Source organism: Phaseolus vulgaris, chromosome 4, assembly GCF_000499845.2.
Source record: "Phaseolus vulgaris cultivar G19833 chromosome 4, P. vulgaris v2.0, whole genome shotgun sequence".
Lineage (NCBI taxonomy): Eukaryota > Viridiplantae > Streptophyta > Magnoliopsida > Fabales > Fabaceae > Phaseolus > Phaseolus vulgaris.
Window position 1 is genome coordinate 14,101,617 of NC_023756.2, and position 21,150 is coordinate 14,122,766.

The 21,150-nt window shown below is 30.9% G+C and overlaps 1 protein-coding gene and 1 long non-coding RNA gene across 4 annotated transcripts; one reads left to right on the forward strand and one right to left on the reverse strand.

Annotated features, from left to right (window-relative positions):
- The first annotated feature begins 2,142 nt into the window (after positions 1-2,142).
- On the forward strand, positions 2,143-4,264 carry LOC137837337 (uncharacterized). The gene is made up of 2 exons (XR_011085429.1): positions 2,143-2,667; positions 3,699-4,264. It is a non-coding gene; the product is annotated as an uncharacterized lncRNA (long non-coding RNA).
- Positions 4,265-9,909: 5,645 nt separating this feature from the next.
- Positions 9,910-20,801, reverse strand: LOC137837338 (uncharacterized). Of its 3 annotated transcripts, none has more exons than XM_068646318.1 (8): positions 20,483-20,801; positions 20,342-20,409; positions 16,985-17,164; positions 16,803-16,904; positions 15,703-16,146; positions 11,182-11,413; positions 10,364-10,488; positions 9,910-10,218 (listed from the first exon to the last, which is right to left on the reverse strand). In XM_068646318.1, the coding sequence occupies exons 5-8, from the start codon at positions 16,006-16,008 to the stop codon at positions 10,150-10,152; spliced, it is 732 nt and encodes a 243-aa protein (XP_068502419.1). In that variant the 5' UTR covers positions 16,009-16,146; positions 16,803-16,904; positions 16,985-17,164; positions 20,342-20,409; positions 20,483-20,801; the 3' UTR covers positions 9,910-10,149. The 3 variants fall into 3 exon arrangements, with proteins under 3 accessions (XP_068502419.1, XP_068502418.1, XP_068502420.1); XM_068646317.1 differs by having other exon boundaries at positions 15,703-16,161; XM_068646319.1 differs by lacking the exon at positions 16,803-16,904.
- Between the last annotated feature and the right edge of the window lie 349 nt (positions 20,802-21,150).

Below are 21,150 nucleotides of genomic sequence, written 5' to 3' on the forward strand. Positions count from 1 at the left end.
ACCGACAAGACTATATATATATATATATATATATATATATAAGAATGTTTTCTTTTTTGTGTTTTTTATTATTTGTTGTTTTATTTTTCGTGTTTATATTATTTTTTGTTTATTTCTCGTGTTTTTATTATTTGTTGTTTTATTTTTCGTGTTTCACTTATAAATATTTCTTTTTTTCTATGAAACAAAGGACATTAACCTTAGGACCTATTTGTTTTCAAAGAAAAGCCAAAAAAAAGTTAAAGGAGTTGGCATAAAAAGTCGAGATTACTCTCTTTCTTTTATAAAAAAAAAGTACTATTATATATATTACAATAAAAACTATTATATATATATATATATATATAATAATAAAAATAAAATAATTAATTATAAATTTTATAACATAATAAATTAAGTTATTTGATATGTAGTATTTTATAAATTTTATAAAATAATCAATCGGATTGTGAAAATAGATTATTTTATAAAAAATTGTAACATAATAAATTATATATTAAACTTAATCGACTGTGTTATAAATTTAATAATATTATATTTAATTATTATAATAATATAATATAATTATAAAATAAATATATTTATATAATAATAATATCAATATATTTATATAATTATAGTAAAAGAAAATAAATTAGTAATATAAATATAAAAAGAAAGAATAAAAATAAAATTATCTCTTTTATATTAAAATTTATTTGAAGTTAAAATAAAAGTTTTTAATTAATTTAAATTTATACTAAAATATATAATATTTTATTATTTAACTATTTTTAGGATAAATTTGTAAACTTACTTTTTATACAATTTTAAAAAAAATAAAAATCACATCACTCACAAACTTTAATAAAAAAAATTCACAAATTTATTCTACATACATTAATTCAAACCATCTCACTTTTCACTCAAATCACTTCAAATTCATTTCCTCAATTGGAGAACTCAATCCAAATAGGAAAGAATTTCCTCAATTCGAGAACTCAATCCAAATAGGAAAGAATAGAAGAATAGAAGGGTTTTCTCTCGAAGTCCTTGTCCAGAGAGGTGGTTATCATTTATGTTGATGTCATGAGTGTCAGCAGGAAGCTACATGTTTAGCCTATACTCCCAAGAAATGAAGTTAGTTGTTGGTTATGACCAATCCACTCTCAATTTATTAAGCTTCTTCCAGGACTAAGCATTCATGCAGGCCTGATCTATGAGATCACACCACATTCACAATTGGTGGGTTTCTCAACTTTTTTGGGTACTTTGTGATTTGGCTTGTTGTGACCAGCAAAATTGCAAAGCCCCAAGTGTGGCACGTGTGCTTCTATCTTTTCAATGGAGCCGATTCTCTTGTGATCAGTGTAAAGAACCTCCCTAGTAGCACAGGCGTTGTCTTAGGCCTTTTGACTGGCTAATCAGGTTTAAATGCAGCAATAATTACTCATCTCTTTTGTTCGCGGTTGCCTTTTCATGCTCGCGTTTATCTCGTGCGGTAGAGGCATTCTTCTCGTGTGGTCCTCCCGTTCATCTATTGCGGTGGTCACGTTGTCTGAGTTCGGGCTTGCGGTGGTCACATTCGTGTCCTGCGGCGGTTGCGTCATCTCAGTGTTGTATTTCGACTGTGTTTCGGTGGTCATTTGTTATTGGGTTAGAGAGAACTGTGCTCTCTCCATTTTGTTTGCTGCAAGACATTTCATTTTGGGAAAATTAGGTTAGACACTGCAGTTTTTTTTTTTTTAATTGGAGTACATATTTGCAGTTTTTCTAATTGGAGTGCATATTGCTGGGTTATTTTTCTAAGTTGGGAGTGCATATGATCCTTTTTTTTAGTTGGGTTGTACTTTTTTTTTGTTGGACTACACTTCTATTTTAGTTGGAGTGCCTATCCGCACTAATATTTGGGTACTGTTTACAACTAAATGTAGTTATTTTAATCTTGTGAATATTTTTTTGTTAGACTACAACTCTAATTTAGTTGGAGTGCGTATTTATAATAATATTTGGGGTACTTTTGTGACATTTACTACTAAATATAGATATTTTAGTGTTGTGCAATTAATTCTTTTAAAATAGTTATATTATTAAAATATTTTATATGAAGTAAACTCTTATGAGTCGAGTTTATGAACCCTCATAAGTCTTTATCACATTGGACCTCTACTTATACGAATGACTAGAGTAGGCCTTAGTGTCTTCTTAATCATAGTTTATAAGTTGTTTATTGTGTCATACTTGCTAATTACATGATCAAGCTCTAATCTTGGTTGGCAAGTTCTTGTTGAAGGTGTTTTCGAGATGTTGAGATGGGGATCTCAGACACTTGGGGGAGTATACTAGTCCCCCAGTTTTGAGTGAAAATGGTGAGTTTGTGAAAGAAAAATCAATTTCTTTGTAATGTCGATATGTTGTCAGCCTCATACGATATGTTGCCCACCTAGGCCCAAGCAAGTACGACCTACGAAGGTCTAGAACATTTGGAGTGACGCGTTGTCAACAAATGTGAAGAGTCATGTGATCGTGGTTGTTGGTGGTGAAACGATTTAATGGTTGGGGGTGGTTGTGATAGCTTTTTTCCTTCCTTTTCATGCCTATAAATAGAGTGGTTTGTGGGTTCCATGTTCACCCCATTTGCTTCCTTTTTTAGTCTGATAGTGTATCGGTTGAAGATGCTTTTGAGAGGTAAACCATTTCTTCCTTCTCCTCTAACAGTTGTTCCTTTTCGACTGAGTTGGGAGGTTTCAGCACGGGGTGCCAGATTATTTTGTAAATTTGTTCATTCTAATTCAAGTGATTATAGCGACACAAGCTAGTCTTCTTGAGTTAATATGGGGTTAGGGAATAGAGGAGCTATTGGCACCAACATTAACTCGCCTCACGTGGAATCTATGGTCGGGGTTGAGGTATCCAGGGAGAATTCCTTCAAAGTCAAGTACGGCTGGGTAGATTGTCGAGTTCGAGAGTATTTTACACAGTACTAATGATTTTCCATGCTTCAATCTTTTGCTGCTAGCATGGACATATTATAGGATAATGTGTCAGATGGTATCATTTCTTTACGTAAGTGTGATTCTTCCGATAATGTCTATCACGGAAGAGAAGATTCATCTGAGGATATTTTTATTTCCATTTTTGCTTAATAACGGATGTTCATGTTCAATTTCTCTAGGATGATTTTTTCATTTGGGTGCTTCGAGTTTTAAATGTCGCATCAACTCAATTGTATTTGATTAGTTGGATACCTTTGTAGGCTTTTTGGCTACTTTGTTCGTTGCTATGTTTAAGGCTAACACCTCAAGTACTTTTACAATAATACTAGGCCTAGAGACTGAGTAGGGTAGTTATCTTTGATCGTTGAGGATGTGTCTTTTTGCTCCATTTACTTCTTATAAAAACTTCAGGGAGGGGGTTTTGAGGTTGTAGTCGGGGAAAAGGGTCGTCCATACTTCTTTATCAACGACACCTCTAACTTCTCCTTTTATTGGACCAAGAGCCCTGCACTGTACCATGTGTAGTCAAGGACGTTGTTGACCAAGGAGGATTTTGCAATCCTAGCCAATCTAGACTAGCTCCTACAAAAAATCCTACTCGGAAACTCCTTAATGCGTGCATTTCCCCCCATCGACTTCTCAATGTTGACAATATGTTTTTCTCTGTCTCTACATTAATTAGTATTTCGTATTGCTGAAGTTGTGTTTTTTTTTGTGCAAAAGTCATGGTATCCACGTATCCCAAAGGTGGAAAAGCCTATTTTAAGGAGTTAAGGTTGAGGAGGCAAGCTAATTAGGCCAAGAAAGAGAAGGGCAAGGGAATTCTCAAGAATGTTACGTCAATTCACGTGGTATTGACTGTTGATTTGCTCCCCCAATGAGCACCGAAGAACTAGAAAGACAAGGATCGGGTGAAGTTGGCTCGTCGGCATTTGGACAAGGCGTCCTGCAATCGCTTCCTAAAGAGGGCTCATTGGGCTTCTGATATTGGTGCGAGTACTTCTCGTTGCGATTTCCTGGGCCATGACATGCATTTGGCTAAAAGGACCTCTTCAACTTGAATCCTCTTGAGCATGTGAATATTTGTTTATTTTACTCTTCAGTTGTTTTCTCGGTGTATATGTTTTAAGCTTGCTTCTTTGAAAGTTGAAAACAATTGGGTCACCAAATGATAATACCTTAGGAGTATATGGTCTTTGACCTGAAATTGAGAGCTTAGGTGACCAACTATTAATCGTGAATCACTTTTACACCAAACTCATATAACACTTGAATTGTTCATGTTTTTATAGGCCTATTGTAATTCCTAAGCATTTTTATCTTTTTTATTTATGATTTTTATAACAAATTTGCATTTTTTTTTAGCAAATAAGATTTGAAACAAATCTTGTATAAAAACTGTACTTCCAGCTGAAAATTTGTATAGACCATCTGATCAATTGATTCAGTGATGATAACCTTTTGGGCCGATCTTTGTTATAGTAAATTCTTGAACTTTGGAGCTTTAATGAAGATATTGGACCATGAAGATTGAAGTTGTTGAACAGAGGAAGAATTAGATTGTCTAGCGTTAGACGATCTAGCGTTAGACGATCTAGGAGCTGGAAGATAGTTAGTCTAGTGTATGATTTATTTGTAATGTAGATTTTCTTAGGCTCACTTTAGTACAATTGTTTCATCCCATCCATTGTAGTAATTAAGAACCTTATAAACAAGGAATAGAAGAAGTGAAACATACGAACAGATAGAAAGACGACTTCACATTTACTTTATAGTTTTTGGAGTTAGTTTAGTTCCGTTTTTTAGTCAATATTGTTTATAGTTTTTTACCATTCAAGTTCTTCATTTTCTACACTTTGTCTTCTACTTTTCTCTACCAATTTTGATTTTACAACTTTATGTATGGAAGATAATTGAATTCTAAAAATAGGTAACAACAAATTCAAAATTGTGTTACATGATGCTATGTTCAAGTTGTTTTCTTCTTTTAAATCATTTTAAAATTCAATTTTTTAAACTTCAAAATTGATTGGTTTTGTGTTTTGTTAATTATACAAAGGAATTTAGATTTAAGTTTGTTGCATTTTGAATATAACTTGACCATTATTTATGTTTATTGTTGCGCATTTCTGGAATGAAATTTTCTTTTCTTTACCGTGATTGCTTTTATTTTTTTGTTTGTTTACAGTTTTACATTTAAATTTTCAGTTTATGCACTTAATTCATTTCAATTTATTTTAATTGTAATCTAAATTTCATTCATACTCTATTTTTTATTTCTCGAATTTACAATTTTAGTTCACCAGACAATATCTATTACAGTTTTATTGTTGTTCGCTTTAAGAAATTCTAAGAGTTTCTCCTAACTATTACATAACTAAACATAGAATAAATCACATAAATATAAATAAAAAAAATCAATATGTACCGTCCCGTATCCGGGCGTTGACTAAGTCAAGGTCAAAGTCAACGGCTGAAGAGTCAAAGTCAACGCAAGGCGTCGCCTAGGTGGAGAGACGCTAAGTGCCAGCATCGCCAAGAGGAAGCGTCGCCAAGGCAAGGCGTCGCCCAGGTGAAGACGTCGCCCAACCAGGGCGTCGCCAGAGCAAACAGGGCATGAAGCAAGGCAATCACAGTGTGGTTCCCCGATACCCATGGGTAGGAAAGACCATGGAGGGAGCGACACCGTGGGAAGGCCCCAGGACCCGATAGCTCGGGAACGCGATAAAGGGAAGGAAGAGGTGGCTTCAAGGCCATAGTGATAGCATCAGGGTAGGGCAGCCTGACTCGTGAAGTACCCCTGCCGCTCCAGAGACGCCTTCGGGACAGATACGACCCAAGAGGAAGGTCACGCCCAGGGTAATCGGGTGCAGGGTACGAGAGGAAGGCAGATACGCTCTCAGAGTAAGTGACTAGATGATTGGGGGGCATGAGTTGGCACCCAAAAAGTCACCCCTAGCGCAGTAGCACTCCCAGCAGGAGGGCTCACGCGTAGAAACGTCCCCAGGTGGGCAGAAGCGTCCCCAGATGGGGTCATGGCGTCGTGAGGCCCTCCACGTGTACAACAGCCATCTCAGAATGGAAACACCCCTTGGTCAGGTGCCATGTAATTAAAGTCATTCAATACAGTTTCCGTTTCGAGCGTTCAGGCACTATGATGGCTCCCAAGCGTTTCAACGTCTTAAATGCGCTACGTTTTCTAATTAAACGCTTTAATGAGTGCGTTACGTTTGTGATTAAAAGCGCTTTAAGGCGCTTTAAATGCTTGGGAGGTTTAAATAGCGCGGGGAATGTTGGAAACGAGGTTGGAACTTTTGGCAAATTTACCAGAGAACTCTCTAGTTGCTTGCTCGTGCTTCAAGGTTACGTACAAGTGATTGGGGAATATTTTTGCCTGAAGGAGACAATACACAGTTATTTTTTACCACCTTCAGAGTGCCATACGCGGTGCTCAGAGACGTAGGTGAACAGTTTTGGTGTTTCTTGCTGGCTGACTTGAGCGTCGGAGTGCAAACGGCTGCTAGGGCGCCTCTTTGTCCTCTTTTTTGCAGGAATCCACAGGTAACCAGTGGGAAGGAGTCCCTAGCTGACGGTTGAGGTCGCGCACGAGGACGTCCCAGTCAACCGGACGGAACACAATATATAATTAAAAATATATTAAATAACATAAAAATAAATAAATAAATAAAACTAACGCATAACTTAATATAAATTAAATAGTATAAATCTAAATAAATAAATGAATACAACCAGTAGGTAACTAGAGATTAAATTAAAGTACAAACAATATACAACTTAAAATAAATAAAAAGTTAATAAAACATAGATAAATTATTTATTAACATCAGTATAACAAAAAAATTTAATCTCACTCCCCGCTTATAAATTTCTTACATTCTCTTGCTCCAAATTAAATTTTCTCTCTCATTCTCTCTTTTTATTTTTCTATCGTACCTTACCTCCATTTTCTCTTCCATTCCAATTTTATAAGTCAAATTTTTTATTTATTTAGTTTGTTTAAATTCATTGTTACCTTCATTTAATAAAAAGAAATTCTTATCGCTTCATCTCATCTTATCTTTTTCTTTTCCTTTTCATTTTTTATTCTTTTTTATCTATTAAAAGATTCTTTTAAATAATTTTTAATAATTAAATATATATATATATATTCACAATTAATTAATTAATTAATTTTTTTAGCCAATTTGTTTTCTTTTTATTATTATTTTTACTTTATTTAATCACAATGTTTCTTAAAAATAGTTTAATTTATTTTTAAATGTTCATACTTTATAGATATAATACAATATATATATATATATATATATTAAATATGAATTTAATCACAAAAAGTAAAAATGTAATTTTTTTAACTTTTATTTAAAATTAAAGATAAAATAAATTAATATAATTATTTAAAAGTAAAAATGTTACAAAGACGATCTTGTAGTTTTATTTGACGAACTTACTTTAAATACCTATATTAGTTCACCAAAATTATGTTGAACCAAGTGTTGTTCAAGTTTTAAAGAATCCAAACCCTTTGAAGGATGTTGAAACATTGGCTGTGCTTGGTGTTGTTGTGCTGGTTTAGTATAGTTCTGGGGTAGTTTGAGTATTGAAATCCACCCCTTGATCGAATCTAAAACATAAGCATCTCAATCTTTGTGAAAGTAAAATGTTTTCAAACTAAGTTAAAACAACCGATTGTTTTGTCGAAACAACCGATTGTTTATACTTAAATGTTTTGAGAAAAAGATTGAAAACTGTTTTTCAAATGGTTGAACTGTTAAGAACCAATACAACCGATTGATTCGAAGAAACAACCGATTGTTTGTTTTGGGACCATAACAGAAAAACTATTTTATCTTTGACTGAGCTTTAAATGATTTAACTGCTTACGCTCCAGTCATTAAATGTTTTGACCAATCTTTTAATGCAATTTAAGAGTTTGTTAAGATTTGATAACAAACTACATCTTTGAATATATTCAGAAAAATAGATTTGTAAAACAAGAATTTTGAATAGAGTTTTCTGAGTTTTTTCAAAGAGCTGAGATTGCTGAAAGTTTGTGATTGATCAAAGTTTGTGGAATAGGATTTTGCTTGTATTGATTTCAGATTATCTTCTGTAACAAGTGTAATCCTTGAACTCTGTGAAACAAGTATTCGTTTCTGTGTTTGTTGAGATTGGCTGTGTGTTCTTGAGGGGATCAAGATCAACAATCTTGGTGTTGGTGTGTTGGCCAAGAAAAGTGTGTGTCTTGAGGTGTTCAAGGTCATTCTCTTGGTTGTTGTGTAAGTGATCAAGTTGTGATTGTTTAGTGGATTTCCTCAGGGTTTCTGAGAAGACTGGATGTAGCTCTGGATTTGGAGTGAACCAGTATAAAACTTTGTGTGCAATCTCTCTATCCCTAACTCTTTAAATTCAGTTTTGATATTTGTTAACTGGTATAAACAACCGATTGTATCATTAAAACAACCGATTGTTTTTACTAGTATTGTGCCTTTTGCTTTATGTTTTGAAAAACTGATTTCTTAATCAAGGTTTTCTTGAAGTATTTTCATTCTAGGCTTAAAAGTTTACAAAAACCCTCTTTAAACAATTCACCCCTTCTAGTTTAAAGTCATATATTCTAACAAATTAATCACTATTTGTTATGTTATGATTAAAATTAATGATCATATAGGTTATCTTTATCTATGAAAAATAACTGTTAATTAGATAATTGAGATCAAATCCTCTGGATGAGATGTCTATTGATCAAATAGTTTAATTTTAAAATTAACAAACAAAATATCATGTGATTAATGACTAGGCCTCACTCAAAGGGAAAAAAATATAAAATTTTATATCATAAAAATTAAAATAACAAAAGAAAAAAGTTAAGAGAAAAACCAAAAACGTTAAGGGTAAACATTTTCATCCTCCTCCGGAAACAGACAAAAGTCCTTCATGAACTCATTGAATTGAATAGGTTTTGAACTTCCATCTCACTTTCTACGAAATTTGTGTCTTTTTTAAATCTAGTGAAGATGCAACAAAATAGGATAAATAATATTTAGGTAAAAAGCCTATTACATAAAAAAATGTGTTTGATTTATTTTGAAAGTTTAAATAAATTTTAGGTCCTCAAATATATCGTCATTTTTGTTTTAGGTAATCAACCATTTTTTTCTTCAAATTAAATAATTAACAAATTATAAATTTTAATTTAAATATCAACTTTCTATTTTTTTCCATTATTATGTTCACTCTTTTAATTAATACTTAATTTATTTTTTATTCCTTCAACTTATTTTTTATCATAATTTTTTATGTTTGTTTTCTATCACACTGTATAGATAACAAAATGAACTTAATACATATAATTTTTCAAACACTACATATGTGTGATACCTATTTCAATTTTTCAACACTATATTTCAACTTATCATATACGTTAATACAAAGTAAAACGTAGATAACACAAGAAACTTAAATACAAATATTTAATTTACTAAGTATCCAATTTTAATATTTTTATTATATACTTAAACCAAAAATTAGTTATATATTAAAGATCTAAAACATATTTAAACCTATTTTAAACTAGAAAAAACATAATTGAGAAGAGAAACCCAAAAAAATTAATGAGTTGATTTTTTTTTTATAAAAAAAAAATTATAAATAAAACTGGTAGATATTCTAAAAGGAAATTATAACAAGAAAAAACTTCAAACTAGAAATAATTTGTAAAAGTGATTCTTAAACACAATTTTACAAGTAACTACATTCTACAACTACCAGCATGTAAGATTCCATGGTTCTTATGGGCAGTTTTAACTATCTGAACCAGGTAAATGCAGCAGCTAAACATCTTAGACTACATTATCAATATGGAAGTTAAGTTAGCAGAAAATAAAGGGTCGAACTCGAAGTAGAATCCTTCAGCAACAGACAAACAAAGTAATTTAAGAGCATAAATATACCATGTCTTTCAAACTTAGAGAAAACTAAAAACATGAATATTTTTATATACATAAAGAATTAAAAATATTGAATAACAAATTGAAATGAAATTTAGAAATTTGTAAATACCAAGATTCTTGTATCTGGTCAGATTTGCTAAGCAAGGGAAAATTGCTTGAAGCTGCTTTATGTGCTTATATACAAACCAAGCAGTAGGCATGCCTCACACTCGGTTTGCCATGTATGTTAAATATATTGTCCATACATATGCGCAGGAGCTATTCATCAGTGGCTGCACAAGTTATAAGAGAGATTCAAATAAAAAGCTAGGACTACTAAAAAACGTAAGTGATGAGTTCTGAAGGTGCTCATTGGAACAAATTTAATTAAGACAGAAAGTTGTTCTTAACAAAGACGTTTCACCCACAATCACAAACCTGCAATTGGACTGGAAGGAATCTGAAGGTCACAAAATCACATACAGGCCAAAACAGAGCACCACCTAACAGTGTAGGAAGTAGATCTCGCTTCAACCTGGCAATAATTGCAGTTACACCTTCACCTGATAAACGTCAAAGTGGCAAATTCAGAAACACCACAACTTTTGTAAAATATAAGGTATAAACATTATGCTTATTCAATGAATATAGTCTTCATTGTATAAACTTCATAAACACTTGTATAGGAAAAAGAAAATAAGAAGATAAGATAAATTCAAGACAGTTAAATGGAAAATTCTGTAAAGTCGCCAAATATATTAATACATAATCATTATATATAATTATTGTAGGATATTATACACAATTATATATAATTAATTAATAATAATAGGATTTTATAATTAATGAATTATGACGTAATTAATTTGAAAAGAGAAAGTCTTAGTATATTTATATATTTTTTAAAATATTTAAATACACAATATAGAATAAAATATCTTATTTTTTCTATTTTTACTTTCCATTATTTTATAATTTTCTTAAAATATAACCACAGAAGATTATAACCAGCATAATTTACATTACAATGCCAAATTATGCATTGAAATAAAACAAAATGATGCACATGTCAGATCAGTAGTGGGTCAAATAGTCTGAGTGTGTAAGTATGCATAAAAGAATAGAAAGGATATGGTGGTATAAATGAAGCCTATTGATGACTTAAAAACTATCTTAATCAGATGCATGCCCGAGAAGAATCATATTTATGGAATTGGATTGAAGACAAGGTCGGTATTGAAAAAGAGAAAAATCACCTTGGAAAACCCCATTATAGGAGAAGAAGACAGTATTGATGACAGGACCAAATATAAATTGCCCCATTAAAATTTTCTTCACGGTTGCTGCCACATCTGTCTTGGGGAAAATTTTAGATAGAAAATTAAACCACTTGTGCTGTGCTGGTCCCAAGATTAGCAGCCCATATAGTGCCATACGCAATGTCCTTATTAAATCATACGAAGCAAAAAAACTGGGTAGTGTAATCATCTAACAAATGTGTAAAACAGTATATTAGTGACAAAAATCCAATAAAAGTAAAAAATAAGTAATAATAAAAAATGACATCACTTTTACCCAAGTCAGTAAATAGATATGCTTCTAGACCTTGATTTTAATAGACAAGTTGTTTGATATAAATAAAAATCCATTATAAAGAATATGCTGAGAGGAAAGCATTTCCTTTCGTTCTTCACCATATTTCTACTCTTATTCATTAACAATTTTATTTTTTTATATAATTTAATTCTAAACTTATCATTTATTATTATATATATATATATATATATATATATATTTAATTTTAAATACATCAATTAATAGTTATATACAACTAAGAGATTAATGTATCATTTTCCTATTTAATTAGGAGAGGAGGAATACTCACTCACCCACCATATTTAATAATGGTTATGATATTTTGACAATCTTACTCCACTCTACAACTATAATAAATATTAATATTTTTAAAAATAAAAATAAAAAAAACCTTAATAAAAATACAAACAAAATGTAAAATGCAAAATGCTAATTTTTTTAAAAAATTATAAATTTCTATAAATGATTAAAATATTAGTATTTATTAAGTTATAAGATGAATACGGTTGTCAAATAAAATTTTTTATTTAAAAATGACAATTAGAACTATACCAGTTGTCAAATGTTTGTATAAGACTTAAACTAGGTTTAGCCTAAAATAAAATTTTAAGAAACTCAAGTTTTGAAACAAACTGAAGTTAGAATATCTTAGAAGACCCTTTTTAAAATTCTAATCTATATCAAATTTGTATAAAGATTTTCCTCAGCAGGTAATTCAAACAAGTGGCTATTCGTGTAACCCTGTTTTTTTGTGCTTCATTAAATTATCTCTTTCCTTATATTAACCTATAATAATGAGAGAAAGCTGTAAGAGAAGTGAATACAATAAACAGAGGATATTTTTTATCCTCTAATAATAAAAATATGAAAAAGATTAAAAAAAATTTATAATATATATATATATATATATATATATATATATATATAATCTAGATACCTTTTATTATATATGATCTACTCCTTTCTTCTTCTTAGAAGCTTGGTAAATATACAAGTCAATTGCTAAAGTTGACAAATCTAGCAGTGGTGCCTACAAATTCCAATTTTTCTCAAATAAAATAAATAATTTATCTTAATACATTTGGTTCTCTCATTAAAGACAAAATTTAAAAATAATATGTAATGTTCATTTGGCTGTCACATATAAGATGTATTTGTGAATTTTCTTCAAATTGAAGTTGTTTGAGGAGTTTTTCTAACTGTGCTAACAAGTAACTAATATCATTGTCTTGTATTTTGCTTTAAAACTTGATTTTTGTCCTAATATTTTGTTTTTTTTATATTAAATTGCCTACAATAAGAGCACAATACCTAAGAATGAAATGTCTTTCACTTCGTAATCCTACCCAATCAGTGTTAGAATGAATATCCATTAATTTGAGTATTTATTTTAACTTCATAAATGAGGCATTTGTTCGGAGTCTTCTTGACATATTTTAGGATTTGTAGGACTGCATTCCAATGGTCTAGACAAGAAGAGTTTAAAAATTGAATTATTGTACTGACTATAAAGACAATGTTAAGACAAATGATAATGAGGTAATTTAGCTTACCAACTAACCTTCTATATCTCCCACAACTAAAATACAATTCTTCTTGGTTGGGTACAAATTTGACACTCAGATCCATTGGTGTGATACTTAACATTTAACACCTCTCTCTCTCCCTCTCTATTTCATCTACAATGTCAATAACATATTTTCTCTAAGATATAACAAAACTATCCTTTGATTGTGCAACTTGCATACCAAGGAAACATATTAGGTGTTCAAGATTTGTAACTTTTGAACAAGATATTGTTTTAGTTGTACAATACCTTTTTTTATTACTATCTTTGATAATATTGTTCACATATATAATGAAATAAATATATCCTTAGGGAGAAAAATGATAAAATAGAGAATGATAAGTATTTCTTCATATAAATCCAAATTGCTATATGACAACCTGAAAATGCTTAAACCATGCATAGGGTGATTGGTTTGAGACTAAATAGGGACCTTTATTGATGACATTACTATATCAAATGATTCCATTTCAACAAAAAAATCAAGAGGATGTTCCCTCTAGACTTCATCAAGATCACCATGTAAAAATGAATTTTTGATGTCAAGCTAAGAATGTATCCTTTGACAACCAACCGAATTTCATAGCAATTAATGTTATGTGTTCCTATTTTGAAAGTGTAAATCACTCATGCCTAACAATTGATTTGCCAACCAAAAGATGAACCAATCCTAAACTCTAAATCCTAAAACTTTGCAGGACACACATCTCAAAATCATCTCTTGTTGTCACTTTCGATAAGATAAAACTTCACACCATAAACTTAGGAATGGAAATAAAAGATAACAAAGTCAAATAATTATAATGTATGGTAGTAAATCAATAATAACTAAGGTTTGTAAAGGTGGAAGGGTTACATATAGAATATGTACCTTTCTGAATATAAATATGCCAATTATTTTTAGAGGAGATCGAATTTGATTTAGAACATAATGTTAGAGAAGGATCAAGCATGACCTCTGCTGCATGATTATCTATCGAAGATGAATCACGTACTAGAATTTCAATAGGTTATACGAACGAAATTGATATACCTAAAGAAATGCTCGAGAAATATCTTGAGTTATGATAAAATTATTTGGAGATAATAAATAAAGATTGATAATGGTGAAAAAGTAACTACTTTTATTATAGAAAGAATAATAATATAATATAAAGGAAAAAAATCTATAAAAATAAAGAAAAAAACATCAATATCTTTTTTAGAAAACATTTGAACTAAGAAAACTTTAAAAACTTTATCTTAATTAAGAAGAAGACAATATAAAGAAAAAGAAAAAAAGAGAGAATAAAGTGAGTACCTTATCATTAAGGATATATGAATGTTGTAAGCACAACATCCCAAAAACCATAATTAAGATGTACATACTTTTTTCACCAATTCTCATGATGAAAAATTAAAAACTCATGTGACCTTAAATTTTAAAATTAAAAAGAACACTTGTAAACATTATCATATTTGATTATTACACCTATATTTACTATTTACTCATTCAACGCATGTATTCAGTTCTTCTAAAATCAAGACGTCACAAACTTAAATATAAATAATAGTTCTGTTTTGTATGACTTCTATTTAAATTGCTGCATCTATTTGTAGTTTAAACTGTTTACATTAAACATTATATATTTTTGAAGTAATTTTTTATTCTACCTAAATTTAACAATTTTATACGAAATTATGATTTACCATTATAAAATAATATCACAATTCATAATTTGAATCTTCATTCGATCAAGTTGCTTAACTAATTTCTAAACTGTATGATTTCTTTGAGATATATCATGTGGATATACTAACATTACCGGTCAATCCAAATCATATTAGAGCAAAATGAGTAAATCTGTGCCGGAAATTTCCAGGAGAACAGTGATACACACAATAGTTAAAAAGTGTGTTGATATATTTTAACTTCTATCCTCTTTATCTGTGTATATCTCTTATGCTTTATTTGGTTGCAAATAAATTGCAAAGTAAAAGAAAAGGGAAAGTATGAAATTCGTTGATTTTTTTTTTTTTTGAGGAATTTCATACAAAAGTAAATATGCTCTAGTTTTTTCTTTTTGTAATTTGTGATGAAGTGTATGAAAAACGGAGAACTTTGCATAAAATGCTAAATTTGTTTTATAATTTTAAAATTAAGGAAAAAGAAATAATCCAAAGATAAACAAGTAAAATTTATAAAAAAATTTCCCTTCTTTCTTTCTTTTTTTTCTTTTACTAACCATAGTCTTGTCAATTTATTGCTCCTAAACATTCTAAAAATATAGTAGAGTTGCAAGATTGGAGACTCTATTTAGGAAGGCATATATGTGGGTCAAACTGCATTAAGGAATGTCAGGAACAGAGTGATGGTAACATTTCTTAACAAATAACTAAAGCATCATTATAAGAAAAAGCTCCTTGGGATTTTGGCAGTGTACTCCACATGCAATTCAGGCATTAAATTGTTCTAGCCAACTCAACGATAAGAAAAGGAGCACCAAAAGTCGTTCAACTAATTCAAAAAATTAAACTCCAATTGATGCACATCTATATTCAGTTTCACTTTCATAATCTCTTCACACACACTCACACGTTAAGAATGAAGGAAGGATTTCCGTTACGGCGTTACCTGAGAAGTGACGTCAGACGCGGCGAACACAAGCGACGACGTTACACTCTTGGTGGTGAGGGGGTAACTTTCGAGCATGCGCAGATACCATCCCACGAACCCCGGCTTGCGAGAAGAAGAAGAAGAAGAGGAGGAGGAGGAGGAGGAAAAGCGCGTCACCGAGAGAGAAGCGCGTTCGTGCAGCGGTGGTTTGCGGTGGAGATGCGGTTGGTGGCAGCGGCGAAAATGTGAGAGCGGAGTGGCGAGGAAGCGGTTTCGGGGAGTAGAGAGGGAGGAGAAGAAGCGGTTGGGAATGGCGTTGGTCATGGTGGCGCGCGGAACGTGAAGAAGAGAGTGAAGGTTGATGGCGTGAAGAGTGTGAAGAGTGTGACGAGTGATGGTTAGTTTTTTTGTTGTCGAGATCCGAAGAGAGTGGAATGTTCAGTGAAGTCATTTACGGAATTTCTGCATATTCTTTGACTGTTGTATAAGTATAAATATGTTACTAAAACGTACAAGTATAATTATAAATAAAAAAAAGAGTATAGTTGTTGTATTATTATTAATAAAAGAAGCCTAAATGTCTACTTTTAAACTAGTAATATATTAAGGAATATATTTGCTTTATTATTATTAATATAAGAAATGCAAATGTCTATTTTTGAACTAAAAAAATGATAGTTATTTAAAAATACTTCAAGAGAATGGTTGCAATTTTTTTTATAATTAAATTACTTAATTTTCTATTTATGACATATTTAATTATTATTTTTAAAATTTACTTTAAGTTTTCAATTTTAATTAGATATTAATGTTGTATTTTAAAATAAAATAAAGGAAATAATTGATACTTTATTAAAAAAATAAAAGATAAATAAATATCATTTTATTATAACATATGGAAGGTGAGTGCTGTTTTAAAAATTAGAGTAGATGTGATTGTTGTATTATCAAAAACTTAAAAGAGAATGAATATCTATTTTCAAAATTTAAAAGAAATGGAAAAGTAATTTACATGACCTCAAAGAAAGTAAATATAAGTTTTCCTACACATGTCATTAAGAGATGGAATGTTAGGAAATTAAAATAAAAAATTTAAAAAACTTAGAACAATAACTTACTTAAGTTTCACAAGTACGAGTATCAACCCAATCATCTTTCTTGTTTGTGTAGGTGACCATAAAGAGTTCATCAGGTTTAGGGGGATTACCATATTAATGCTCCTAATAATGTTGTACAATTAGAAGCAATATATGTTGTAGAAGTAAAATGAATTACATGTAAGAAAGTGACGAGTACTTACCAAGTTCACTGCAATATCTGAATGTGATTTTCGACTTGTGGAATGCAATGCTCCACTAGAGTTGAAGCCCTATTCATTATATTATGAGTTGATTTTTCTTCGAACTTTTGGGTATCCCAATAATTCAGAAGTTCAACCTATGCTCACCTATCCAAGTAGGTCGGACGACCTTTGTCCTGACTTTGGTCAACATGTCACAAATTATGAAATTATGAAATTATCAACACTTAATAGTATACTTATACCCTATAGACGACCTAATATATGAATCATATGGATATCTGTGGCCAATGCTGTCACATGTGAACTTTGTTGTTCAAACTTAGTATGTAAATATTTAAAGCATAATAATTCATGTAATTAATTATCGGGTTAGTGTAAGAATTTTGTATTTGTAAATCCTAGATGAATAAGATACAAATATAATACAAATTCTATACATCTCATGTATTTTAAATCCAATTTATAATTCATACATCGTAATTTTATTTAACGCATACGTATAAATACCTCTATAATTTTATTTTACGTGTACATAATTTATACATAGTAATTCATACATCATAATTTCATTTAACGCGTGCATATAAATACCGTAATTCATATATCGTAATATCATTTAACACGTACATATAAACATCGTAATTTGTACATCGTAATTTCATTTAACGCGTATATATAAACATCATAATTTCATTTAACAGGTATAAACATCGTAATTTAATTTAATATTTACTAATTCATACATCGTATTATTTTAATATAGATGGTATCAACTAATATACAAATATAAAAGTTTTTTATTTCATATTATTTTAATGTTTATATAACAATATCAATAAAATATATATTTTTCTATTTTAAAATAACTTATATTCATTTATATAACTTTAGTTTATAAAATAAATAAGTATGTCATCTTTAATAGTAAAAATATTATTCAGTTGGCATTGACACAAAAACATTCATATAAATATAAAAAAAGTGGGTCATCATTTTTTCAAAACTAGTGGATTTCAATAAAATTTGAAATCAAAATAAAATAAAAATATGTGATAAAAAATATAATTAAATATAAAATATAAAAATTAATAAAATTTAATCTCTTTCTTAATTCAATTTTTATCTATCACAATTTTTTATATATTTTAGTTGGTTGAAACTTGAAAGTTATTTAAAAGACATGTAATAGGCTTCTTCTTCCTACACCCCCACATTTTTCTTCCTGCACCCCATAATTTTAATTATCCCAATTAATTTTGACCTATAATTTGAAAAGGGGCACCGTGCTGGACTTCCTTTGTCACTGTTCATCTTTATCATTGAATATCAACCACTGGTGGAGGGTCTTTGTAGTTGTTTAGAGCAAGATGGAGGAGTACGCTACGTTGTCAAAGTGTTGTTTGGTTTGTAGAGGTAAGAGTTAAGTTTCTTTTTAGGAGCAGGGTGGTTATAGAGATTTTGGGGTTATCGAATATCGGGATCCGGTAATGTATTATGGATTTATGAATTCAGAATTGATTAAATTGTTTTTTATGGATGAGAGGGTGTTCCAGAAGCAAATTTTGCATAAATTGTTGATTTCTGGATTACTGAATATGGAAGCCTAATTCTGTTATGGATTGGTGAATCCAGAATTCTTTTTTTTAATTATGGATTTCTGAATCCAGAATGTATATTTCTGTTACGGATTGATGGATCCGGAATGCTTTTTTTGAATGATGGGTTTCTGAATATGGAATGTATATTTTGAATTGCGGATTAGTGGATCTGAAAGTTTACCGGAAGTGTCAATCCAAAATTTTTCTGGATTCAATAATCCAAAATGTAAAAAAAATAACAGTTTAAGTGCATTTTGGGGTTTTTAAAAAATAATAGGGATAATATAGTCTTTGCATAACATTGTAGGGGTGTAGGAAGAAAAATGTAAGGGTACAAGAAGAAACTACCTATGTAATAAAGCAACATGTTTTGAAAAGCTTGGTCAATTCTGCTGCCCATGAGTTTTGTTTTATGTCACTCCTATTTATTTTATACAACGACCAGCTTTTAGATTCTTTTAAAATTATATATATATATATATATATTAAACAAAATAATTTTTTTAAAAAAACTATATGAGTATTGTTCTCGTCGGTTGATTCGAACGAAAATCTCTGGCCCGCCTGTCTTCGCCTGAGAATCGAACTTTCTTGGTTGAAGAATCTCTCACCTGCAAAGACAAAGGGCTCTTTGACGTCTGTTTTTGCACTCCGACGCTCAAGTCAGTACTGGGGCAAAGAAACAATAAGTGTATAAAGTAGTTTCAGTCTTAGAAACCGTGTACCTTGCTAGGGTTCTTAGTCCCCTTTATGTAGGTTGAAACTAGGGTTTACCTTTGTTCTGTTACCCATGTCTATTGTTCCTTGGAGAACGTCTCTGCGTCGCTACTACACAATCGTAGCATAATTTGGCACATAGAACTTCCCTCAACTGGAGTGTAACGACTAACAGAATAGCCGCCTAGGTACCAACTTGTGCACCAAATCTCTGGCGCCATCTGTTATGTGGGTGCCCTAAGTACTCATGTGCCATGCATGCAACTTTCCCTGGAAACCCTAACCCTAACGGGCCTTAGCGTCTCCAATGACTATTTACTCGTGTCGCACCTGAATGTGCAATACACACCACCTGCATGGATCTCTCGTGTCTTAGGGCTTCCTCCCATATCTGATGTTTTAACTGGTAACTAGTGTAATTATGGGACCCACCTTACGTGGTCCACTATAGATGTTTAAACCACTGATGTTCGATCCCTCCCTCCGTTGTCGAGGTCCAATGTCGATCCCTAATGTCGATGTCCGAGGACTGGTCGGTACAAGTACTAAATTTTTAATGAGAATGCTTAATTATTTTGAAAATTATAAAATTTGAACTAATTAATACTTTAACTTTTTCGTGCCCCTCTCTTTGATATTCCCACTCCCAACACTTCACTATTTGCAACATGTTTTGAAAAGTTTGGGCCCATTTTGTTGCAAATGACTTTTGCTCTATATCATCCCTATTTATTTTATACATCCACCAGTTTGGACCCATTAAACACCATGTTTTGTCAAGCTAAACATTCATTTGGGCCATGATTTTTCCTATTTGCACCATCCTAGATACACTACAAAATATGTATTCAGAAGCTAATTATGAAACAAAATTCCCCAAAACAAACTTTACTCTCAAGTAATGAAACAATCATAAACAATAAATTTTCCTAAACCAATCCAAACCTTACAGAAACATTCATAAACAGAAACATTGATAAAAAAAAATTAAACTCAGGCCAACAACTCAAAATGAAACTTAGCAATTTTAAAAGTTTACCTTTTAGGCAATTAAAAAGTAAAAGGGAGCTGAAGCTGGAATGTTGGAGGTGGACGTGGTGGAGCTTGCTAAAATAAAAATCAATAAAAAATTAGCTTAAAAGAAATAAAGACAAGCGAAAGAGAAAGGGAGAGAAGAGACCGTTGCGTAGAGAGAGCCGACGGAGGTAGAGAGCAAACCGGAAGAGGTACTGTGATGGTTGGAGGAAGGCACGGAAAAGGCCCAAGAGAGACACAATAGAGAGAAATTAGGTTTTTTAATTTGGGAATTTAGAATTTTGGAGAAACTGAACGGGGGAGAAAATTTTCACTATATATTAAAGACTTTGCGGTGTATGACGCCAAAGGATGCAAACACTGAAAAATGTTTTTCGTGAATCGTGATTGACGCAAAACAACACGAGTAGACATTTTACATGTGATCAACACAAAACGACTCACTGGCATACTTTGTATTGGCCTTAGTCAACGAAAAATTACACAACATTGACTCTCAGTTTGTGTCGGCTAGGCCTAAGCACAAACTTCAATTCTCTTAGCGTCGACTAGCCTGATAGATATCTATAATTTTATTTAATTCTTAACTTAAAATTTTATTATAAATATAATTAATAAATATTTTATTAAATTTATATTTTCATAAGTTCTTTCAAAATAAATTAATCAGCCAAATTCGTTCACCATTTTCATAATATTTTAAATATTTATTTAAATATTGATAAACTCAAATATAAGTTTAAGCAAAATAATTTAATTTATACAATGAAAACCAAACTAAACATCGGATTGGAAAAACATTCAACGATATAA